Genomic DNA, 26,003 nt, shown 5'->3' on the forward strand with positions numbered 1-26,003 from the left:
CCAGCCTATCCCCCCGGCAATTCTAAGGGATTAGAATACAGGGAGCAATGATTGATCAGGTTCTGAGGCCTTCTGTGAACAGAATCGGAACAGGGGTGTGACCCAAGGTGGGCGTGCACCGCTTCTCCAGGTGCCTGAGGGTTGGCTTATTAAGAACCTGTGCTTTTTGCTGGTGGGTTTTACAGTCCTGGAGCCAGGGAGTCTTGCTGCTGTGGCTAGAGCGTGTTGAAGAACCATGAATTTTTTTGACCTAGCCAAGAAAATAAAATTCTTTTAATCATTACAATCCTGGTAATGAAAACCACCAAAAATAAAAACTATCATTTTTTTTTCTTGTAATAGAAAAAATTGCCAGTTTTTGAAGAAGTTATTTTTGTTCTTGGTACTTCTCAATGAAACATGTTTAAAATGTACATTGAGAAACCAACCCCAGAGGACAGGAGCAGGGCCGGTGTGCTTAGTGCTACCCCCAGCTCGTATGTTCTTTCTCTGCTGCTTCCCAAGCTGAGATGAGGCCAAGAATGAGAACCAGACTGTGGGTTCAGGTTCTTTCTTCTTCAGAGACAGAGGTTCACCCTCTGCTAGAAACTTCTTTACCAGGCTGCACGTTTGGGAGAATCCTTGGGGCAGTGGACTGAGAGTGGGGAGATTCCAGGTAACCTTCCACTTGGAAAAAGGGTTCTAGAAGTAAAGGGGAGAGGTTGGGAGGAAAAGGAAAACTAGTTTAAAGGATTCCTTTTAATGAACCCAGGAGGGATATAGCTTTTTGGTCTCTTCTGTAACACTTCGATTTGCTCCTCAACATGCAGCTTGTACTTAGGTCCTTCATGTGAGAAAAGGAAAAGCATTTTCGGGAGTATTTACTTGTGCTGTGTATACACTCATTATCTTTAGTTCTTTTAACAACCCTGTTAAGGTAGGTTTTGTTATTATTGAGAAAACTCTTTGGAGAGGTTAAGAAGCAGTGCAGAGTTCGGTTTAGGAACTGGAAAGCACATGAGGTATTTCAAGCAGAAGGATTTTATATAGGAAATTAATTATATAGGTGATGGGAGAGCCGAGAAACCAGACAACCCAGAGATTAGCAGCCTCTGGAAACCACTTGCCAGCCCTAGAGCTGGAGGGGCAGAGAGAGGAGGTGGAATTCCAGGACCTCACCGGCCCTCCTGCAGCTGGACCGAGTGAGGAGCTGGGGCCACTGAGAGAGGGGCTCTGCCTCCTACCATCCAGCATCTCTCCAGTGTTCCCTGCCCCTCTCGCAGACCCTTGGTGGAATGTAGTTGGAAGCCACATGGCAAGGGAGCCTGGGGACAGATGGGGAAGGGATCTGGGGGCCATGGGCAAAGGACCAAAGCAGTCACATAGCTGGTAAGAGCTAGAGCTGGCACTGGAGCATTCTCTGCCATCAGAGTCCTTGCACTTTTCTCCAAACCATCTTCTTTTCAGGAACCTTAGACCAGACATGATGCTTTGCCTTTGGGGCACTTGTCACACCTGCTTGGAGGCAAGTTGCATGGGAATCCCCTTAGACCGCAGCGCCTACTTTATTCTGACTTGCATGGCACATTTTATGCTATATATTTCTTCTGGTTAACAGAGTGCACATATGTGACCACAGAGTGATTCAATAATAATGAAATGTTAGGAATTCCTCTCAAGAGTGCGGATGGAGATTCCATTAGGGGAGTTCCCAGATTCGATAAGCATTCCCACTATTGGTAGGTTCTGTGCCCCCTTCCCCCATGAGGTGCCCCTGGGATGCCAGGGCAGGATTGATTATATACGGAAGTTTTTGGTGTTGCTGAAGGACTTGGGCCTCTGGGTCTTGAACTTGGGGGGAGGTTCAGAAAGGAGGAAAAGCATCTTAAGAAGAACTGGGGGAACATCTCTTCTATTGATCCTGAAAAATAAAGCCTTTTCTCCCTGGAGAGATGTGGGTAAAAATGACACCCCTTTCCTCTGTCCCTGTGGGACTCTTGGAAACCTGCGGCTCCGGAGCGCACAGCATTGCCCTGTGCTACAGGTTTCCAAAGTTCACTTGATAACAGCACCATCGTCAAGCTTCAGTGACCGGTGTGTGTGCTGGCAAAGATAATGGAGGCGGAGGGAACAATTACTCTTTCATTTTTGTTCACGTTACCAACTGGCTTGCATTACCAACTCGCTTGCAACATTGTAAAGAGAACCAACCTTTGGATGTTACAAGACATCAGGATACAGGCAACTGGCAATTTCAGGGGGAAGAAAAAGGGAAAAAACTAACATTTACTGAACAGCTGCTAGTACTGTACTAGGTCCTGGACATGTTCTCTCTTACTTGATCTTGACAATAAAGCTATGGTGATGGCAGCTGTTACCCCCTTTTTATAGACGAGGAAACCTATTCAAAGAGGTAAAGTAACTTGTCCAAGGCCATGCCACTCTCGATGGCAGAACAGGGATTTAGAAAGTTCGTAATCACTGCTTTCCCTTCCCTTCTTTCTTTCCTTCCTTGTCTGATGACTGTGGGTGTTTGGTTAGATGCTAAAGAATGAGGGGCTCCTTTACAGAGATTCATTAAGACAGTGTCTCTACCTCAAGGAGCTCCCTCAGTGTTCCTCAAAGAGGGTACCGCTGGCAAAGGGGCTGGACTTCTCTTTGGAGTGGGGGATTGTCCCACATACAGGGTATTTAGCTTCACTGTGACAACCAGAAAGGGCCGCCCTCCCCTGTCCCGACACCGTTCCAATTGCTTCTAGGTGGTGGTCCCAGCCCCAGTGGAACCACTGTGATGCAGTGACTTCCAGAGACAGTTTGAAGCCGGGATATTACTGTTTGTTCTCAGGAAACCTCAGGATATTCCTTGTTCTTTGCAGGGTAGCCCACCATCTCCTCAGATGGCAGCCTGTTCATACCTCTTATTCTAAACCAGAAGGGGGTAGTGGGAGAGAGAACACAGAATGTGATGAAACTCTAGAAACCAGAGGGACCAAGTATACTTCATTTACTCAGGTAGAGTGTCTCCTCCAGATCCTTTAACACAGAGCAGTTTTATTTGACCTGGTGATCGTTACTGCTGATATTTACCATTTCTCCAGCCTATAGCTGCAGGGGACTAGTCCTAAAAAGATAAGCTAAACATTTTTTAAAATTTCAGGGTGAAGTTAAAAGTCATATGCCATACCTCTCTGGGTCTTGACTGCCTTTTCTACCGGGTACTTTTTGAAGAAGTTTGGGTACTGAGGACAGATAGTAAGGGAAGCTATAGAGTAGCTGAAGAGGTTGAGCTATTCTGTGATAGATTGATGCTTTAGAAACAAAGTCTAGAATAGGGAGGAAAGTGAGGTTGCCCACTTTCTTGTCCTTTTCCTGACTATCAGCCTGAGGGAAATAGCTAGTGTCCTCTATGAAAATACAGTTAATCTGCGTTTATATTGACTGATTGTTATATTATCCTGATTACAAAATTCCTTAATGGGTATTTGAAAATACTAACACGTTTGTTGTCTCAAAAGATCAGTTTTATTGTTAACCTGAAGGAGTGTGCATTTATGATTCTTAAGGTATAATATTTTGTTCTTAGTAGAGTACCCAAAGAATAATTTGAATGAAGTTAAATAATTTTTCTATGACTAGTAGTTGGGCTATAACTGATACTAAACATGATACCTTTATTAAGTAATTAGAATTCTTTAACCCCCCAGACACCTTAGGTACACAATGAAAATGCTGAGTTCTAAGCCTAAATGTAACTTATTCATTCCACAAGTATTATTAGGTATTAACACACCCTAGGGAACTTTTAGGGCATGAAGTTGTTTTAATCTTCTAAGATAGTGTAGCAAATATATTATCCTCCTTGAAGGACATTTGCTTCTCAAATTACCCCTCCTCCTAATTAATCAGTCCCTTTGTTCTTTGTACACCTGGATTATAGGGTATGTTTCGTATCATAATGAGTATAAATTACATCTCCATCTCCCCTGCTTAAGGTATGACTTCCTCTAGGGTAGGGACTGTATTTTTGTCATTTTTGTAATTCTGGTGGCTTGCACCATGCCTGGTGCTTATTTAATAGTACTTGCTCAGCAGATGTGAGAACGAATCCATTACTGCCCTCTAGGAACTTGGTATTTATACAAGCTGTATTCTTTGGTGATATATGACAGCGCAGAGGAGAAAATGTCACTTCCAACTGGGGTGCTCAGAGAGGACGTCCTGGAGGACGTAGCAGTCTATCTAGATTTTTTAAGCTGGTAGGATTCCTCTTGGCTCAACTTCACTTGGAAGCTGGAGGAAGGGTGCAGGCGTGATCTGGCCTGTGGTGGCATATTGGGTCACTTGGAGTGAAAAGGTTAATGTGGGGCATGCTGAACAGGGCCTTCGGTGCCCATGCGTGGCGTTTCACGTTTATCTAAGGCGTTTGGAAATTATGGGAGGTTTTGGAAAGGGCAAGACACATGAGCTGGATGTGGACAGGAAGTTACTATGGCCCGTGCATCAGAAGATGGGCAGGTGGGGGCAGAGATGCTGAGGGGCTCTGGCTGCGGTACGGGTGTGGCTTAGTTGCCTTGGCATCACCAGCGCAGTATTGAGGATCTGTAGCTGTCACTCTGATCTGTACCACCTTTGTTAGCCATTTAAGAAGAAATTTTTTAAGCTCCCTTTTTCAAGGAGGGGGTAGATTTTTCTCCTTCTGTTGGCCCCATTGTGAAACCATCTGTGCTCAAGCTTGCAGGCCCTGCTGTTCCTAGGTTTTAACAGAAACTCATCACCAGGGTATTCACTCCATTGGTGAAAGGAAAGGAAGAACGGGCCAGAGTTGCCGGTTTGCTTTTAGGATGAATTGTTTTCTTCTCTGTGGTGGCACAGGGGGAGTTTCTCTCTTCCTGACCTTCCCTAAGATCCTTTTGCTCTCACCGTCTTCATTCAGCTGGAACCATCTCATCCTTGCCTTCCAGCCTCAGTGATGAGCAGAATTCACCCAAGAAAGAAAAAACAGACAATATCCTCTCTTTTCTGTCCCACGGCTTTGCTTGTGCGCCCTGAGCTAACAGATGTGGACATCTAGCAATGTTGGGGAAGGCAGCCGCAGTCTCTCAGGCTCTTCCCCATGCCGGCCAGGTGCCAGGTGCTTTCACACACTGATTTTTGTCATGTGTACTCCTTACTCCGCCCTGTGAGGTAAGGAGCCTTATCCCTGATTTATAGGGAGAGAACCGAGGCCCAGAGAGCTTGAGTGAGTGATAATACAGTGGGATGTGCCTCGACTTTATCATCATTAGATGTGGGTGATAGGTATGTCACAGCATTCTTAGAATTAAGTAAGAACTGGGCACAAGATGTAGCACACAACAACTGGTGGCTGTGATGAATATTATCATAATTATACATTTTGTTTGTCAGGAATGTTTGAATGTGTGGCATCTGAGATTTCCTTGGCCCACTTGAAAAAAAAAAATCCCTCCTTGAATCCTGGTTATCCATGCCCCTTTTCACCCTTTGCTATAAGCTTCATATTCTCCTGTGGCTTGTCTTGGTCTCATGTCAGGGCCTGATTGTTGTGGAGACAGAAAACCAATCCATGGCAAGGCCTTATGTGTGCCCTGTCTCCTCTGTGGGATCCTCCAGCTTGTCCGCTGGATCCCCTACTTATGTGGATTGATGAGCCATCTCTTTGAACCCCATCCCAGACACACTCCTTCACTGGTAGCAGAATTTCTTACTCTGGGGTTCTGGGCCTAGAGATGGGGCAGTGTCCACAGGCAAGTTGTATGAACAGAAAGAGCTGGGGCGGGGGTGGGGGGGGGATGTGTTAGTGGAAGGCTAAACCCAGCCGTGACCTGAGCTGACCCCTGTGGCCTTGCCCTCTTCCCAGCCCATCTTTTAGTCTTTAAAGACTAAAATATTTCTTTTGTAATAACTACCCCTAAGTAACTCTTTAGAAAGGCAGAGTGGTGAAGGGAAAGAGCCATGGGGGAGATGACACAGCTGAAAACTTTTTACACCTACTGCCCTTCGGTGTTGCCATGTGATGTCTGATATGTAAATACATTAGGAGCTCACCTTCTATTTTTTGTATAGTGGTTAGACCCAGAAGCCTCGGAATTAGATGCTTCTCATGTTCCTTTGACATCTGCAACAGGTGTTGAACTTATTAATAGCGTTAATACCTCACCCCTGGCTTGTCTTCTGTATTTTTAAGGGGCATTCACATACCTTTTTCCCACATGAAAAACAGTTCTGTGAGGACAGGTATGATGTCTCAGTTTTCCCTTACAGCCCAGAGCTCTCTGTACAGCTAGTCAGCAGCAGAGCCCTGGCAGGATGGCACTGTGCAGCCTCCTTAAAGAGGCCTCGGGTATTCTGAGTAAGAGCCTCTGTTATGTGAGTTCTTCTGTAATAGAAACAGGGTGTGGATCTTAATACCACCTTCCTTGCCAATTGGTGTGAGTACAAGTGAGCTTATGGATACAAGTGCTTGGAAGAGTCTTGAGCACATAGAAAGCGCACAATAAATGCACTTACTGTTACTATTGTTAGATTGTGTCATACTTACCTTTACCTGGATTTAGAATATTGTCACTGTGATCTTTTGTTTTCAAATCTTAATGTAAAGGCTCACCAGGTAGCCATTGTCCTTATATATTTATTTAGTGGGTTAATGAAAAGATTTACCTTAAGGAAAGTAAAAGATTCCTGTACTGATTTTTTTTTTTAATAAGTTTATTTATTTATTTATTTTTGGCTGCGTTGGGTCCTTACTGCTGTGCGTGGGCCCTCTCCAGTTGCAGAGAGCGGGGGCCCCTCCTGGCCACGGTGCCTGGGCCTCTCATTGCGGTGGCTTCCCCTGTTGTGGAGCACGGGCTCCAGGTGCGCAGACTTCAGTAGTTGTGGCTTGCGGACTCTAGAGCGCAGGCTCAGTAGTTGTGCGCACGGGCTTAGTTGCTCCACCGTATGCAGGATCTTCCAGGACCAGGGCTCAAACCCATGTCCCCTGCGTTGGCAGGCGGATTCTTAACCACCGCGCCACCAGGGAAGCCCCTTCTATACTGATTTTAAGAGAATGAAATGTGGTATATATACTTATCAATTACTTTTTAAGAGCTCCAAATTGCTGCCTGGCAGTTGGTGACAACAGTGGATACTGTGTGCATGTTCAAATGTATACATTTGAAGCAGTTGAAATGTAATTTCCAAACTCAGGGTTAATTCATATCCTTAGTTGGAACAGATAGTATTTTCCTAGCGCCTAAGCCCCTTATTTCTACCCATTTTTCATATGACCTTTGCAGTAATCTGGTAATTGTGTGGCCTCTGGACCATAACATTGCTCATTAACATCAAGGTGATCCCTGTAGTCATTATGAGCCCTCTTAGTAACTTAAGACTCACACTGTCACTTTCAGGTCATTGAAGTAGCTTTTTGCAAATAATTGCTAACAGTATAAATACTGCCTAGTGTCCTTTGGAAGGGTTAATGTTCCCATCATATCTTCAGGAAGTAATTTGCGAAACAGAGGAGTTTGGTTCATTAGAATTCCCCCCTAAGGAGTGTGGAGGACTCACTCTGTAGGTCCCCAGAGCTGCACTGTCACTTGCCATTGGTCACTTTTGACCACTTGAAATGGGGCTGGTGTAACTGAGGATCCGCATTTTTAATCTTAATGAACTATTTACAATTTAAAACAGAAGCAGTATAAGATATTTTTCTGTTGAATATAACTTTATTCTGGGGGAACAGCATTTCATGTGATCCTGTCAGGTGAGATTTGTTATGTATGTTGAGTGTTTTGTCACTTCTAATAGCTCGTTAATAATTTAAACATTTGGGTTACATGGTAGAATAATTTTTTGACATTGGGTGAAATAAATATATTGTTTAAATTAAATTCACTTTTTTTTTTTTTAAGGCTACTAAAATTGTTTAAATTACACATGTGGCTTATATTAGATTTCTACTGGGAAGTACTGCTTTAGAGCATCTGTTATAGGTAGCTGAAATTAGTTTGTTCTAAAGTTCAAAATTAGTTTTCAGACTTGTATTTTTGACTTTATAGAATCAGAGGTGTTTAGAGGAAGGAATCTTAGGAGTCACTTAACCCAACCCTGTCCTTCAGCAAATGGAGAAACTGAGGTTAAAAGTTACTGTAACATGGCATGCCCTAATTCTAGATGGGTACTGAATTTAATGTTCTTTTTAGCCTATTGCTTTGGGTCCTGGGTTTACTTGGCATTGGAAACATGGTGGGCGTCAGGGCTGCAAAGAGCTTCCACGAGATCCAGACCGAAGGAAAAGCCTTTAAAAAGAAATTATTTTAGGCACTGAGAGAAAGGAATTTTTGTGCTGTGCCTACCAGTAGATAGGGTGATTGATTCCATGTTTGACATGTATTTTTGTTGGGCAGTATAATGATACTTTCATGGGGAATAGTAATAAGGTACAAATAATACCCACACTTTGTGTGATCATTTACTTTAGAAAACTCCATACATCTGGCTTTCATATTTTTATTTAGAGAGTTCTTTTCCCAAAGCCAGAGATTTTAAACCAGACCCACAGCTTTTGTCCTTGAGAAAAAGACTGAGAGCTTGACTTCATGTGTTTATTGTTAAGGTAGGTTGCCTGAGATCATTCGGTAAAAGTTTAGGCCTGTTGCATGGTATTGTTTTCTTATTAACAAAACTGACTTAAAGGAAGAAGCCACCAACAACTGCAATGGGCACCATTAGAGCAAACCAGAATTTTATTTCTATTTTGAGGCATAGAGGAGGAAAGGGAGGCATTACGAGTTATTAAATGGTGATTTGATTTATGGGTCTGTCCATCAGGTTTAGAGAGGGCTGCTTCTGCTACAGATGCAGCTGACAAGCTGGGCAACCTTTGATATTTAACCTTTCTGAACCTGTTTCTTCATCCCACTAATCTTCACACAGAGTAGCATGAGGATTAAATGATACAATCATGCAAGTGAAAGTATTTTGTGCTCCAAAAGCACTGCAAATGGAAGGACTGGTGTCTTGAGGGCTTCCTTTCTCCAAGGAGTTGTAGAACTATTTCTGGGGTCACCCTTGGCCTTGGTGAGCCCTTGGATGAGTCAGTCACATTTGGAATGTGCATTTAGTGGGTCCAAGGCCTTGACCCCATGATTTGGGAGTTCTCAGGGGTCCACTTTAATTTAGAGCCACTTTTGCTCTTGGTAGTGGAGATGATCTGCCTGAAGTAAGGGTTAGAACTGGGAGGCTCTTAGCCCTATTGTATTGAGCATGGGCACAGACCACCCAGGATTTAGAGATTAGGAGTAGGGAAAGGAAAGTTCTCTGCAGAAACTTCGGTCAGGTAACAGAGTTTTATAGGCCATTAATTTGGCTGCAGGGTCGAATGCCATACAACAGTTTTGTAAACGTCTGTTTTCAAAATAATTCCTAGTATTTCATGAATTTAAGGAATAGAAATTGCAATAGGGGTCTTTCCTGGTGGTCCAGTAGTTAAGATTCTGCACTCCCAGTGTAGGGGGCCTGGGTTCGACCCCTGGTCGGGGAACTAGCCTGCATGCATGCTGTAACTAGTGAGTCCACATGCCATAACTAGGGGTTCGCATACTGCAACGAAGATCCTGTGTGTCACAATGAAGATCCTGAGTGCCGCAACTAAGACCCGGTGCAGCCAAATAAATGAATGAATGAATGCATGCATGCGTGCATGAAATAGGAAAGTCTAGTTTGAAATCTAATTTGTGTTAGTTGACCAGATGACCCACCCTGGGTTCTGCTCAGTCAAATGAGACCTAGGGCCATTTACCCATTTAGCATCTCTGGGCCCTGGGATCCTCATTTGTAAACCTGGGGTTTGGTCTGTGGTCTGCAAGATCACTGTCAGCTCTCCTTAGTCAATTGTGTGTTCAATGTAATTTAATGGCCACCAGACATATGTTTCTGAGAGACACATCCCTAGACAGGATGCCTTTTCCTGCTCTTTAAAGAGCTGGTAGATGGGTCAGCCTGGCTGAACTTGCTTTTTCTTTTATAGATTATACTCCATTTAAAGTTATAAAATATTGGTTATATTCCTTGTGCTGTACATTGACTGCATCTTTGTATCTTATTTATTTTATACCTAGTAGTTTGTTACTTCTTAATTCTCTTCTCCCCCAGGCCTCTCTTCACTGGTAACCACTAGTTGGTTCTCTGTATCTGTGAGTCTGTTTCTGTTTTGTTATATTGATTTGTTTTATTTTTTATATTCCATATATAAAATGAAAACATAACAGTATTTGTCTTTGTCTATTGGACTTATTTCAGCAAGCATTAATACCTCCAGGTCCATCCATGCTGTTGCAAATGGCAAAATTGCATTCTTTGTGGCTAATACTCCATTGTATATAAACACCACATCTTCTTTAAACATTCATCTCTTGATGGACACTTTGGTTGCTTCCATATCTTGGCTACTGTAAACAGCGCTGCAGTGAACAATGGGGTGCATATATCTTTTCAAATTATTTCAATTATTTCAAATTCAAGTTATTTTGTTTTCTTCAGATATATGCCCAGGTGTGGATTTGCTGGATCATATGGTAGTTCCATTTTTTTTATTTTTTTATTTTTTTAATTTTTTGGTAGTTCCATTTTTAATTGGACTTGGTTTTTCTTGGGAGTTTACCTTGTCTGTTAGAAGGGCTGAGGTTGCTGATTTTGCCTGTTTCACCTGTTGAGACTTTGCCTAGCCTCTGTCTATCTGTGTGCACCATGGCCTTTACATTTCTTGCCCCTGCAGATGTTTTACCAGCTCCAAAGGCACCAACCAAGGTTACCTTGGCTGGACATAGGCTGGTGATTAAAGAAATGCTATTTGCCGGACAACTGATTCTATGTACAGTATATTCTCTTCTTTAGTCTTAATTTTATTATCTTTAAAAATACTGGGGGGGCTGATTTTGAAATGATTCTGGAATTAATATAGGAGACCTTGTATCAACAATTACAATGTATTTATTGAGTGGGTACCATGTGCCAATATGCCGCAAGGTGTGAAGGACACATGAGTGGGGAAAAGAGTGGGGAAATGAGCATTTCTCATTGCTGGTGGGGTGTAAAAGGTACAGCCTCTGTGGAGAGCTGTTTGGCAATATGTATCATAAATAAAAATGCATATACTCTTTGACCAGCAATTCCACTTCTAAGTATCTATCTCACAGATAGTCTTCACACATTCGTGAAATGATTTATGTACAAAGGTAGCCATTATAGCATCATTTGTAACAGCAAAAGATTAGGAATAACTTAAAAGCCCAATGAGGGACTGATTAAGTAATTATATTATTAAATAATATAGTACATCCTCATAATGAACTACTACTCAGCCATTAAAAATAATGGAACAATTCTAGGCCCTGATATAGAACCATCTCTAAAATAAATAGGGAGAAATAAGTGTGGAACATTATGATTATATGCTACTTGTACGTGTGCCTACGGGTGTGTATTTAATAGAATATCTTCCTAAGAACACAGAAAACTGATGCCAGTGGTTGCCTTGGGGAAGGATAACTGGGAGATTACTTTTGCAACTTTTAAATTTTATACTATGTACATCTACCATCTATTAAGAAAAGACATTGTCGGGCTTCCCTGGTGGTGCAGTGGCTGAGAATCTGCCTGCCAGTGAAGGGGGACACGGGTTTGAGCCCTGGGCCGGGAAGATCCCACATGCCACGGAGCAACTAAGCCTGTGCGCCACAACTACTGAGCCTGCGCTCTAGAGCCCACGAGCCACAAATTCTGAGCCCACGTGCCACAACTACTGAAGCCCGCGCGCCTAGAGCCCGTGCTCTGCAACAAGAGAAGCCACCGCAATGAGAAGCCCGCGCACCACAACGAATGAAGAGTAGCCCCTGCTCACCGCATCTAGAGAAAGCCCGCGCACAGCAACAAAGACCCAACGCAGCCAGAAACAATAAATAAATTAAAAAAAAAAAAAAAAAAGACATTGTCATGCCTTGAAGGAGTTTGCAGTTTAGTCAGACCAGTTAACATAAGATATACAAAGTACGGGGTAAATATTGGCTTTATGGGAAGATTTAAATGCTAAGCTCTGTGTGTGCGGTTGACTGGGTTTGCCCTGAGTCATCAAGACGGGTGGGTCTGAGCTTCAGCAGAGCCAGCTTCCAAGCCTTAGCATCCCACCTGGGGCTAAAGCAGTTTGCAGCCTTTGTCCTGCAGTGGTGGGAAGAGCCCACAGGCTCGGAATCAGTTCTTGGTTGGGGTCCTGGCTCTGCCACGTGCCAAGCATGCAATTTGGGGCAGGGATGCTCGAGGCCCAAAGCCTAATTGTGCTCATTCGTAGATGAAGATAAGCCACCTCCCCCTTGCTCTGCAGTGAACACCCCTGCAATCCATGAAGTGCTCTGCAAATGTCAGCTCAAATAGAAGCTGCGAGGCACCTGCAGACTGGCAAGCTGGAGCCAGAGGTGCAAATTGAAACAGTGAAGCAAAAATGTATCTTTTTCCCCCTCTGCCAAGTAACTTGGCAGGATTTGTAAAATTAGAAAAGTAGACCATAGTAGTTTTGGAATCCTTGACCTCTGACCTTGGGGCAAGTCATTTCATCCTCTAGACCTGTTTCCCTATTTGAAAAATGGAAGGGGCTGTGCCATCCTCTGGGCCCCTCCAATCGCAGCATTCTGTGACAGTATGGCGTTAGCAGTAATTCCCATCTCAGCTGAGATGAGTCATACTGACCGAAAAGTCCCCATGAGAGGAGGAAGTCTCTGAGAATTTTCCTCGTGCTGGAGGATCTGAGCCTCTGGGGGGAAACGGGGAGTCGGGGGGGTGGGATTGCTGCCACCAAGAGGGGAGACCAAGAAAGCAGAGTGAGTGGAGTTGGGTCGTTTGTGTTCTCCACTCCAGAACCTCCTTTGCTTTCAGATAGTCATGTGGACTAGACGTTTGGAAAAACCCGGCTTACCCTTTGTTTAAGCGGGTGGGATGTTCATGCAGTTGTGACCGGTGTACTTAAGTCAGTTGTCACTCCTGTGAGGTCTTTCTGTGCAGTTTAGTGACACTTCCTCTGTGCTGCCTTGGCTCCTACATGTTTCTCCTTGAGTCTCTAAACTGAGATCAGAGACTGTCCTCTGTTTATCTCTGTGTCCCCAGCACCTAGTGCAGTTCCTGGCACCTGAATGGCGAGCTATATGTATGTAGTAGATGGGTTGCTGGATTAATGATCCATTTAGGGTAGTATGGACAGTAAATCTTGTTAATCTTGACCACCACCTTTATTATAACTATCACCATTCTGAAGTGATCTTTTAGCTATTAGTATGAAATATTTCATACTCAAAAAAGTTCACACTAAAAAAGAAATTAAAGACCCCCCCCCTTTGGAAAGTATTTTAACAGGATGCACAAAAAAGAGAAAGAAAAAAACTTAAGTGTTTTAGAGTCTTTCTATATTACAATATATAGTACATATGTATCTAAAATTCATCACTGCCACCACCAGCATAGGCACACAGGTCTTTGGCTAGCGGCAAGAAACAGCAAGCCTGGGTGACTGTCCCAGTTCTTAGCTTTTAAAGCTTAATTATAGGCAGTTAAATCTGAAAAGGAGCTTTAAGATTGAAATAAATAATTTCTGTTTACAAATGCAGGATCCCCAGAGGGTGAAGGATCACTGAGGAAGTTCAGAAGTAGCAGTAAACAGCCCCAGTAGTTCCAGTGTGCTGGGGTACTGCCCTCCCTCATGGGGGCTGCCCTTTAGGAGGAGGGGGCAAACAGGGCTGTTTGAGCCAAGGTAGATATCTGACGACCTGGTTAGTCCACGCTAGGTTAATTTCAGTGTATGTTAGGTAAAGTGAGTTAGGGAGTTAGAGCCAATGCTCCTGAAGGTTATATTGGTAAGATGGGCGTGTATGTTTTCCTGGAGACTCATTCTAATGGTGATGGAATGTGTGGAGGACAACATCCAGGACTGAATACATTCATGGCTTGTTCAAAAACGGGGAAGAGATGAGAATATGTCCTGAAGTTTGCTTATCTAACCAAGCCATTCTCTTGACATAGTGACTGACCCTTGCATAAGCCCTTTGATTGAGGCCCAGCAGCAGCATCCTGCTTAAATGCAAACAACCAGAAATTAACTCTGCTGGCATCCAGGTATGAAACTTCCCGTGGGAAAGCTGGATCCATCCACTTTTCGTAGCAGTGGCATCACCTGCTATTTTGGAAATTAACTGTCCTTTATGATTTCTTTTTGGCCAAACACATATGTGCCTCTTGAGAAATAAATAGTCCAAGTTCCTATTCTATTCACTTTCCAGTTTTGCTTTTATCTTTGCATCATGCTTTACAGTGTACAGACAAGCGTAATGGGTGAGAGTTCCAGTAAACTGGCTGGATCACATTTCTTAGATTGAGTCATTGCTGAGAAACTTGTTTGTGAACAGGAAGCAGCCCATGAAAATGTCTGTACACAGTAACTAGCTGGACTGTGAGGAAACTGGACCATTTTTTAGCTGAAAGACAAAAGGGTAGAAGGATGCATCTGTGATCCAGGGAATAGCAAATTTGTGATCTAGAGTTTGTTTCTTTTTATTTTTTTGGCTGCGTTGGGTCTTCGTTACTGCGCTCGGGCTTTCTCTGGTTGTGGCGAGCAGGGGCTACTCTTTGTTGTGGTGCATGGGCTTCTCATTGCAGTGGCTTCTCTTGTTGTGGAGCACAGGCTCTAGGTGTGCGGGCTCAGTAGTTGTGGCTCGCGGGCTCTAGAGCGCAGGCTCAGTAGCTGTGGTCCACGGGCTTAGTTGCTCCACGGTATGTGGGATCTTACCGGACCAGGGCTCAAACCCGTGTCCCCTGCATTGGCAGGCGGATTCTTGACCACTGCGCCACCAGGGAAGTCCCTAGAGTTTTAACTTGTTGAATAATTCATGTCTTGATGTGTGTTTGAGATTTTTTATGCTGTTAAAAATTGCTAGTTATTTTAATGAGAACCTACTGTATAGCACAGGGAACTCTACTCAGTGCTCTGTGGTGACCTAAATGGGAAGGAAATCCAAAAAGGAGGGGATATATGTATACTTATAGCTGATTGACTTTGCTGTACAGCAGAAACTAACATTGTAAAGCAACTATACTCCAATAAAAATAAATTAAAAAACAAAGCAAAACAAAAAAAATTGCTAGTTATGGAAGTTGAGGAAATAATTCCTGGTAAGTTTTCTCTAGAAGGAAAACTTGGATTAGTGGTAACTGTTACCTATTAGGAGTCTGCTGACATAGAAACTGGTTGCTAGGCCAGTTATTTTTTAAAATGGAGCTATAGTTAACACAAATTAACCCAGTGACATTTACACTTGGCCTAGGTGGCTGTAAGTCCCCTTCCATCTCTAACATTCTGTGATTCTATATAAATGTTTTTTTGTGATCTTTGTTTTTTATCACCTGCTCCATAATTATTACAGCAATATATTCAGAAGTTAGCACATCAGTCCAGTAGACTCAAAAGTACCTGAATGTGGGCAGACTATAGAGAATAACCTGTCATCTCATCTGCCTTCTCTAGAAGTCTGAGAAAACAACTGGCCTTGTCTTGTGTATCTTCTTGTAATGAAGCAGGAGAGAAGTAAATAGGCAGATAAATATTTATGAAATAGAATAGTCATCAGCGAGATGTATTTTAAAAACACACCTGCTTGGTGTCATTTTACTTTAGGAGTAAGGTTTGTGACTGCAGAGTAGAACCTTGTGAATCAAGGAGATCTTTGTTGTTCAGTCAATTCTTCAGAATTCGAGCATGCCCTCAGTTGTTTTTGTACTTTCCTATAGCTCTTTGGTTTATACTCTAACGGATGGCAGGATGAGATTCATGTTCCATCTGGTTTTGCCCAAAAATATTTGAGCAGCTTCTATGGAAAAAAATATTAAACCAGATTTAGCTTTTAGGTGAATAACATAACCACCTGGGCATAATATAAAGACTGAAATGTATGAAAGAAAAGCATTACCAGGTGTAATTTAGACTCTGAATGCCAGTAGTTAATATTTGGATGGAGAAATCGATCTCAGGAGAATAAACTTTAAAAGAAGATTTATTATTTTCTTAATGGAAATACATGATTTTAAGAAGGAATCTGTATAAAGCAATTATACTCCAATAAAGATGTAAAAAAAATAAAATAAAATAAATTTTTGAAAAAGGAATCACTTGAGACATTGTCTTAACACATACTGTAAAATTGGAAGTGAGGATCAGTTTTCATTGTCTGTTTACAAAGTTATCTGTGCAATTTTTTAAAAAACAGTTTATTGGTGAAATTTGTTTTTAGAAGAAACCTCCCACCACCTTCCTGTCATCCTCTGGACAAAACAGGATGGGAGAGGGAAGGTAGGGAAAGGGGTTGGGAGGTGCAAGCTTCATTTATACATTTGAATGTATATAATAAAAACCATTTTATTTTTCATTTCAAATACTTTTCTAAAGCCTTAGTTTACTGAATTGCTTTAATTTAGGAAGAGATCATGATATCTTTGCTTTATCTTTTCTGATTTTGGGGGATCATCTGAGCATGATAAATGCTTGTTTGTTCAAAGCACTAAAATTGGCTTGCAAAAGACATATTATTATGGGATTCTGTGTTCAAGGGCTTTCTTCTTTTTATCCTGGAACAAAGACATTTGTTTTAAAGTGGTACGAGTTAATAGTCCAACTTCAGATTTCCCATAAAACGTGTAACAGATTACCCAGATGGCAAATGAGGATATATATATATAGAGAGAAACATTTTCAATATGACTGTTTCCATTGGGCCAGATGGTGATTTAACGTGAATTGTCAAACATTTACGTTTCTTATTAAATTGTCTTATTTTGTCGAAGCCAAGCTAGCAACATAACGTGGAATACACTCAGGAATTGCAAAAGGACAGCAACAACAAAAATTCAGACACCAAGCATGGCAGACGGCAGTTGCTCCATATGGTGTGTGAAGGCTCACAGCCAGCGCCTGTGCTGCCCGTGGGAAGCTTAAGGAAATACCTGTTGAGATGCCATACGTCTCCTCTCCCCCCCGGACCCTTTTTATCTGCCCTCTTGCAGGGCAGCCATGCTTCCGCAGTGCCTCAGGTTGAAGTGTGGGAGAGCAGTTTAGTTCTCCCTGTGGCATTTTCCTTCCACAGTGTCCGTTGTCATGCTCTTGTTTGTTATGGGCACCACCCCAACTATTTCCTCTTAGATGGTTCGGGAATTTTGCAGAGAGATGGGTCATTTGTGGAGTAAGTCATGTGCCCAGTCACGGGGCTCCTTCAAGACAGCTCACTGCCTGAGGTCAGCACAGAACACAGTCCTGGGCCTGCAGGGCTCCCCACCAGTGAGTCGTGGGTCAACAAACTTCTGCTGTTCTCATTTTCAACATAAAGCTTTGAATATTTCATGCAATATCAAATCGCTGCAGGTTTTTTCTTCCAAACCTTATGTGAAAATCTGAGTAACACAGTATATGATATATCAAGGCCATGACAAGCAACCCCTTGTTACTGCATTCTGAATTTGATCAGAACATCTGTTTTAAAGGAATTCAAAGTGGTTAAAACTCAGCTTTTTTTTTTTAAGCAGATGTTTTCTTTCAGAGACCTCGCATGGCAAGATTCAACATTATATAAAAATAAACTTAAAAATGAAAACCTCTGAGAACACTTTGAAACCTGTTTTGGTATATTATCTCACTGAAGGCTGCCCAGCCTTCATTAAGAACAATTAGATGTTGTCACTTGAAACATCTTTTGGTGGCATTCCTGGTGGAGACGGTCACCTCTGGCTGTAGGAGCCCCTCCACCTCCCAGGGTCCAGCATTGTTTCAGATCAGATAACAAGAACAGGTGCTCAAGAGCTGATCCAAATGACATTTTGTGTTTTATTTTTCCTATTTGTTGATGAGGATCCATGAAGGTGTCCTTGGCTAATTATGTTATGGGAAATTTTAAAACACTGAGTTGGTTTGGAGCTGTGCATTGAAGGGTAGTCATGTCAGGAATTGAGAGGGTGTTGCGTGTGTACATAAAAGTGTATGTTATTTACTTTTATTTACAACACACGATGCACATGCCTAGTGGTCAATTTCAGACCTTCCCTGAGGAGGAACCAAGTAGCTTCATGGCTGAGTGTTGTTTCAAGGCTCCCACTACAGTTCGGTCTGTAACTTCATTATTATCCTTTGGCCTGGAGCTAGGTCTCACTTACAGCAAGTAGTAGGGCCCATCCTACTTCTTGTTGGGATGCAATAACAACACTTACATATAGTTTATAGAGAAATTTCTTCCACATTTCATTTGATCCACCAACATCTGTATGGTAGGGGTAGGATGGAACAATTATACTAAATTTATAGCTAAAACACCTAAACCCACTCAAGACATCTCATCTGATGGGGAAGAAAGGGGGGAAAAGGAAAGAACAGAGTTGTATCAACTCTTGGTGTGACTGCCACTGACAATTTTAGAGTAAATTACATTAGAAAGTTTACTCCCACCCATAGTTCTGGGTTCTAGGAATACTTTGGACTAGTCATATTTGTGAGGTGTTTCCAACATAAATTCTTCAGTGCTCTTTCAGTTCTTTTATGAAAAAGTCAAAACTGAGTACTGGTTTTTATCCTGGGATCTCTTAACAAGGAGAAGCCCCAGGCCTAGGGCAGTCTGGGGAAGTGAGGGCAGATGTGGCAGAGTGACCCCCAGGTGCAGGGACAAGTATTTGGGTTTCTCTATTGTTGACCTTCTGAAGAGCTCAATGCACTTTCCGTGTCAGTTTTTGAGAGGTGGCAACAGGTACTGCTTATTTTATAGAGAAACTAGAGTTCAATTGAGATAGCCTGAGTATGCATTTCCTTAATTTTTGTGCTAGCATTTAGTAGCAGTGAACACCCTGAACGTCTCCTTAGCACCTTGGTCGTTAGCTCCAGTTTGGAGAATGGCCCAGACAGGATACTCAGCTATAGCTAGATTCCCCCAGAAGATATGGCCCAACCTAATTAGAATTTTAAAGTAGGTTTCTCTATACCTTGGGCCTTTCTCTTTTCACATGACCTTTGTGTAAACATGTCTATTAAAGTGGAAACAAATTATTTTTAAAATGGAAATTCTCACGTTTTATTTTAGTGGGGAGCCCCCTGAGAAGATAGCCACGTATGACGGAATGCTCTACGATTTCTATTTTGTTGCTTGTGGCCAGGAAAATAATCCAGGTGACATTTGCTCAATCCAGTCTTCTAAAGTGGTGGTGGCCACTTCTTCCCACCACCAATACGTCAAGGCAAAGTCTACATATACAACAATGGATTTTATTTCCTGCCCCACTTAGGAACCACTGTCCAATGATCAGACTTCATATTTTTAGTGTGGGCTAGTGGTTAAAAATCAGGAGTCCAAGATTGACTCATATTGTACTCATGCCTGGGTATATATCCCTGTTCTGGCACTTTCTCGTAGTACGTCTTCTTTCTAAGCTTCAATATACTTATCTGTAAAATAGGGATACATGTTCTCTGTATGTGGTTTTGAGGGTTGGTTTGTGTATATCTGAAGTACTTAGAACAATGCTTGGCATATATAGAAAGCCCTTAATAGATGTTGGCTTACAAACAGTTAGGTATACCCTAGCCAGTTCTGAAGAGCTACAGATACTGCTTTAATTATACCTACTGTGTGTGCTTTGTACTACAAGTTATACTGTTCAAAGCTAGAATAATGAACCTCATGAGCAGGGTTTCATAGCATTTAAGATTCTAACACCAACTTTCAATCAAGGCTAGAGGTGGCCTCTACTATCCAGTTAGCTGGGCTGCCTCTAGGCTGGCTGGTCTGTGCTTGTACTTTGTTGGGTGAAATAGCCTGACTGCTCAGTGAAGCAACAGCCACGTTGCTTTTTGTCCTTTGGAGGCTGAAAGTAGTAGAGCCGTAAATGCACTGGGCAGCCCAGTGCTGCCAGCTGTTGTCCGAACCGCAATACAAAGTTTGATGTCTGTGCACACTGTGTCTGCTGGCCTTCAGATCCCAATTCCCTTTCTCTGTCAATTTTTCCAGTCTCCATCTCATTATTTTCAACATAGATGATTTGTTAAATGGAAACTGATTTACATTTCCTACCTGTTCAGACTTTTACAAAAACTAAAGTTGTAAATCAGAAAAATTGCTTTTGACACATTTGTGGTTAGGAAAATATGGACATGGTAACCTAAGCCTAGCCTTGTAATATAAATCAGAATAACCATTCCCTCATTGTACAATTCTCCCCATATCTTAGAACGTATTACTTTCCATCCTTCCCTAGAGCCACATTTTTTTGGTTTGTGTTATTAAGAGGGTTATTTATGATTTCTCGGGAGTGAGCCTAGTGAGCACTACCCCTTTCCCAGTTCTTTTGGCAATCTCTTGCTTCACCCACACAAGATTACCATTCGCTAGGACTTGAATTTACTAATTTGTTCATACCTCAGGAGCTAAAACTCAAGTCAAGAGGAAACTGTTTTGGGGCTTCCCTGGTGGCGCAGTGGTTGAGAATCCGCCTGCCAATGCAGGGGACACGGGTTTGATCCCTGGTCCAGGAAGATCCCACATGCCGCAGAGCAACTAAGCCCATGAGCCACAACTACTGAGCCTGTGTGCCGCATTTACTGAAGCCTATGCACCTAGAGCCTGTGCTCCGCAACGAGAAGCCACCGCAATGAGCAGCCCGCGCACTGCAACGAAGAGTAGCCCCCGCTCACCGCAACTAGAGAAAGCCCGCATGCAGCAACGAAGACCCAACTCAGCCAAAAATAAATAAATAAAATAAATTTATTAAAAAAAAAAAAAAAAAGGGGGCTTCCCTGGTGGCGCAGCGGTTGAGAATCTGCCTGCTAATGCAGGGGACACAGGTTCGAGCCCTGGTCTGGGAAGATCCCACATGCCGTGGAGCAACTGGGCCCGTGAGCCACAATTACTGAGCTTGCGCGTCTGGAGCCTGTGCTCCGCAACAAGAGAGGCCACGATCGTGATTGGCCCGCGCACCGCGATGAAGAGTGGCCCCCGCTTGCCGCAACTAGAGAAAGCCCTCGCACAGAAACGAAGACCCAACACAGCCATAAATTAATTAATTAATTAAAAAAAAAAAAAAAGAGGAAACTGTTTTAATAAGTAACCACAGACACAGAAGTAGTGAGAAATGATGGGGAAAAGATAATCCACTGTAGGAAAGACCAAAAGAAAGGTGGTATTTCACAACTGCTAGGTTGACAGTTTAACTTGGGGTTTTTTTTTCCCCTGTAAACTGGTATTTGCTAATCAAGTTTAGGGAAAAATTCCACATACTCAATCATGTTTTCCAAACTCCACTTCTTGGCTTCTTGGCTTGGAGTGCTTGCTCTAATTTCTCTATTCCATTAGACAAGTGTGGGATTTCTTTTAATTCAAGAATGTTAATGTGCAACATTTGTTACTTTGTTGTTAGTGACCTCTACCATCACCCAAATTGTTAATAATCCAAGTAATAAGTGATTACATTGGATAGCTATTTGTAGGTGATTTACAAAAAAAAGATACATATGTTGAATAGAATTAACTGTGCCCTTCCAGAACATTGGATCTGTGTTCCCATTCAGATTTTATTTGTAATCTCCCTACCCCCCACCATCAGCAATGGCATAATGTAAATTATGTGGTATCTGCCATTTTAAAACCATTTTAACCATGGTCTCTCTCCTTCCTTTTTTGTTTTAAACATAGGACATGGATTTGATTGACATACTTTGGAGGCAAGATATAGATCTCGGGGTAAGTCGAGAAGTATTTGACTTCAGTCAACGACGGAAGGAGCATGAGCTGGAAAAACAGAAAAAACTTGAAAAGGAAAGACAAGAACAACTGCAAAAGGAGCAAGAGAAAGCCTTTTTCGCTCAGTTACAACTAGATGAAGAAACAGGTGAATTCCTCCCGGTTCAGCCAGCACAACACATCCCGTCGGAAACCAGTGGATCTGCCAACTACTCCCAGGTACAGGGTACTCAGTTCTTGGGAAGGTAAAACATCTGGATTTGAGTTCCAGCTTTGCCTTTTACTTCATGATCTTATTAAGTCAACTTCCCAACCTCAGCCTACTGATGAGTTCAGTGCCTGACTGACTTACCTCAGAGTGTAAGGATTAGGAGGACATAAATTACATGGAAGAGCTTTGTAAGCTATAAAAACATTATGTAATTATAAGGATCAAACAGCTGCAACAGTAGTGACAGTAGTAGGACTGTTGTAGTAGGGATTATTCATGTATTGTGACAGGTACTGTTCTACTAAAGTACTTGAAATATTGACTGATTTAATCAACACAACAATTATATGAGTTAATTACCATTATCCTACTTTATCTACAGATGAGCAGTTGAAGCCCAAAGAGGTTAAATAACTTGCCCAGAAACTGGGCAGTAAATTGGGGGGCAGGGGCCAAGATTTGAAACTAGATAGTCTGGTTTGATTCTGTGCTCTTTACTATACTAAACTGACTTCTGAAACAAGAGAAATGTTTGACTAACTAGACTGTAAACATTTTATGAACACGGAACAATTTTTTTCTTCCTCTGTGTCTTTCTCTTTTATGCAGGTAGCCCACATTCCCAAACCAGATGATTTGTACTTCGATGACTGCATGCAGCTTTTGGCAGAGACATTCCCATTTGTAGATGACAATGAGGTATTAACATTTAGCTAATAGCAAATCTCCACAACTATATCTAACATATTGTATATTGGTCCCTTTGATGTATCTCCATTTAAAAAAAAAAAAAGAAAAACTATTTCAGGAGCAAATTTTACCAAGGAAACCTTAGCCTATAGGTAACTTCATGATTTGAAAAAAACAAAAAAATAACACCCCTCCTTCCCCCACATAATACAAAACCAAAAACGTTTACTCCTGCATAGCCAGAGGGATGGGTGAGCATAACCGTGGAAACAAGTTATAACTCTTTTGTTATAGGTACTTAGAAATAAATTTTGGTGAGTAAAAAAGCAAGCTGGGTAGTACACCAAGACTTGTTTGGTTAACAATTTTAATAAGTTTATTGTCTGAAGCACTATACTAGGTATTACATACATATATACAAATTAAATTCTAAAGATTGTTCTTACCCATTTTGAAGTTTACCTTCAAATGCATAGGATAAAGCAATTAAGCTAGTAAATGAATAAATTTGGAGTCAGCTGGGCAGGACAAAGACATTTGTTTCATTATATAGAAATAGGAGTTGTAAGTCACCATTTTAAGTAGAGAAATACAGAACTGCAGCCAATTCCAGTCTAAGATGTTGTGATGGCCTTGGAGCATACCCATCCACTGCTGGTGGCAGATTCATGTAGATAAATGCCTTCTCAATTTTAGGTTTCTTCAGCTACGTTTCAATCACTTGTTCCTGATATTCCCAGCCACATCGACAGCCCAGTCTTTATTGCTCCTAATCAGGCTCAGTCACCTGAAACTGCTGTCCTTCAGTTAGCCACTGCTGATTTAGACGATATGCAGCAGGATATTGAGCAAGTTTGGGAGGAGCTATTATCCATTCCAGAATTACAGGTAACTAAGATCTAATATAATAAATACCAAAGATGCTATTTTATATTCAGTCCCTTTAAATTAGTCATTCCAGTTGTTTATTATTTATATGCCACCTACTTATAGGAAGGATTGGAGGGTGCTTTTAAATTAGTCATGAGAGCTGCCCATGCTCACTTCAGTGAACTTTTGTTAGTTAAATGGACTGGATGTCTTGAGGGACAGATCAGGTTATAAACCCGAAGTCTGACCTGGGAACTCTGAAAATAATACATATGCTTAGGCATAAGTATCTGTTGGAAATGGGAATTACCTCTGAATTCTAGAAGAGCCTGGTGTGAATGGGGGTGGGGAGAGATTACCATCAGATATGGATTATCAGCTATTAAAAATAGCTTAACCTTGACTTAACATAGTATAAACTTCTTTTCCATGCAGTGTCTTAATATTCAAAATGACAAACTGGCTGAGACTAGCATGGTTCCAAGTCCAGAAACCAAACTGACGGAAATTAACAACAATTATCATTTCTATCCATCAATCCCCTCACTGGAAAAAGAAGTAGGTAACTGCAGTCCACATTTTCTCAATGCTTTTGAGGATTCCTTCAGCAGCATCCTCTCCACAGAAGAGTCCAGCCAGTTGACAGTGAACTCATTAAATTCAAATGCCACAGTAAATACAGATTTTGGTGATGAATTTTATTCTGCTTTCATAGCAGAGCCCAGTACCAGCAACAGCATGCCCTCCTCTGCCACTTTAAGCCAGTCACTCTCTGAACTTCTAAACGGGCCCATTGATATCTCTGATCTATCACTTTGTAAAGCCTTCAACCAAAACCACCCTGAAAGTGCAACAGCAGAATTCAATGATTCTGACTCTGGCATATCACTGAATACAAGTCCCAGCATGGCATCTCCCAGCATGGCATCACCTGAACACTCAGTGGAATCTTCCATCTATGGAGACACACTGCTTGGCTTCAGTGATTCTGAAATGGAAGAGATAGATAGTTCCCCTGGAAGTGTCAAACAGAAGGGTCCTAAAACACAGCCAGTAAGGCCTTCTGGGGATACAGTCCAACCCTTGTCATCGTCTCGGAGGAACAGTGCTCCAGTGTGTGATGCCCAGTGTGAAAACACACCAAAGAAAGAAGTGCCTGTAAGTCCTGGTCATCGAAAAACCCCATTCACAAAAGACAAACATTCAAGCCGCTTGGAGGCTCATCTCACGAGAGATGAGCTACGGGCAAAAGCTCTCCATATCCCATTTCCTGTAGAAAAAATCATTAACCTCCCAGTTGATGACTTCAATGAAATGATGTCCAAGGAGCAATTCAACGAGGCTCAACTTGCATTAATTAGAGATATACGTAGGAGGGGTAAGAATAAAGTGGCTGCTCAGAATTGCAGAAAAAGAAAACTGGAAAATATAGTGGAACTGGAGCAAGATTTAGATCATTTAAAAGATGAAAAAGAAAAATTGCTCAAAGAAAAAGGAGAAAATGACAAAAGCCTCCATCTACTGAAAAAACAACTCAGCACCTTGTATCTTGAAGTCTTCAGCATGCTACGTGATGAAGATGGAAAGCCTTATTCCCCAAGTGAATACTCCTTGCAGCAAACGAGAGATGGCAATGTATTCCTTGTTCCCAAAAGTAAGAAGCCAGATATTAAGAAAAACTAGATTTGAGCAGATCTGACCTTTTCTGAGCTAGTGGGTTTTTTTGTTGTTGTTGTACTGTTATACTAAAAGCTCCTACTGTGATGTGAAATGCAGAAATATACTTTATAAGTAATTCTATGCAAAAATTATAGTCAAAACTAGTGTAGAAAATATAAAACTTCAAAAAGCATTAAAATAAGTTATCAGTATGCTGAATCAGTAGTTTCACTTTAACTGCAAACTTAATTTCTTAAAACACCATTGGGGCTAGTTTCTATATACATGTAAATACTACAAAAACTCCTTATTTATACTGTTCTTATCTCATTTGTTACTTTCATAGATTTGTATGATACATCTGGCTAAAAGCAAATTGTTGCAAAACTAACCACTATGTACTTTTTTAAATAAATACTGTATGAACAAAAAAATGGCATTTTTTATATTAAATTGTTTAGCTCTGGCAAAAGACAATTTAGTTGAAAAGCTGGTACTAATAAAGGAATATTATGACCGTTAAATTATTTCTTCGAAGTTCATTCACAATCTTTCATGACAATAATATGGAAAGCACTACACTAAATTGGTACTGGAGATACAGGAAAATAGAGTATATCAAAAAGATTTTCTCTTCAGCAGCAAGTATATCTCAACTAAAAAAAATGCTATATATACTCTGACATGAAAACACTGGTTCTTTTACTCCTATCAAGGTATATGCCATACATTTGAAGGTGTGGGAGAACCATCCTATTAACAAAAAGAGTATTACAGACACAGGAAGTTGGAAG

General features: G+C 41.7%; 1 protein-coding gene across 4 annotated transcripts in view; it reads left to right on the forward strand.

Annotated features, from left to right (window-relative positions):
- The window catches only part of NFE2L2 (NFE2 like bZIP transcription factor 2), a 40,034-nt gene extending 14,301 nt beyond the window's left edge, over window positions 1-25,733 (forward strand). For all 4 annotated transcript variants that reach the window (XM_082395641.1, XM_082395639.1, XM_082395638.1 and 1 more), the window contains exons 2-5: window positions 21,732-21,998; window positions 22,600-22,689; window positions 23,377-23,568; window positions 23,986-25,733. In XM_082395641.1, the coding sequence (XP_082251767.1) occupies window positions 21,735-21,998; window positions 22,600-22,689; window positions 23,377-23,568; window positions 23,986-25,233 (1,794 nt within the window). In that variant the 5' untranslated portion in view covers window positions 21,732-21,734 and the 3' untranslated portion in view covers window positions 25,234-25,733. The remainder of the gene's footprint in view (window positions 1-21,731; window positions 21,999-22,599; window positions 22,690-23,376; window positions 23,569-23,985) is intronic.
- Window positions 25,734-26,003: the final 270 nt, after the last annotated feature.

The sequence above is a fragment of the Balaenoptera borealis genome (assembly GCF_965194805.1).
Source record: "Balaenoptera borealis genome assembly, chromosome: 6".
In the NCBI taxonomy this organism is placed as follows: Eukaryota; Metazoa; Chordata; class Mammalia; order Artiodactyla; family Balaenopteridae; genus Balaenoptera; species Balaenoptera borealis.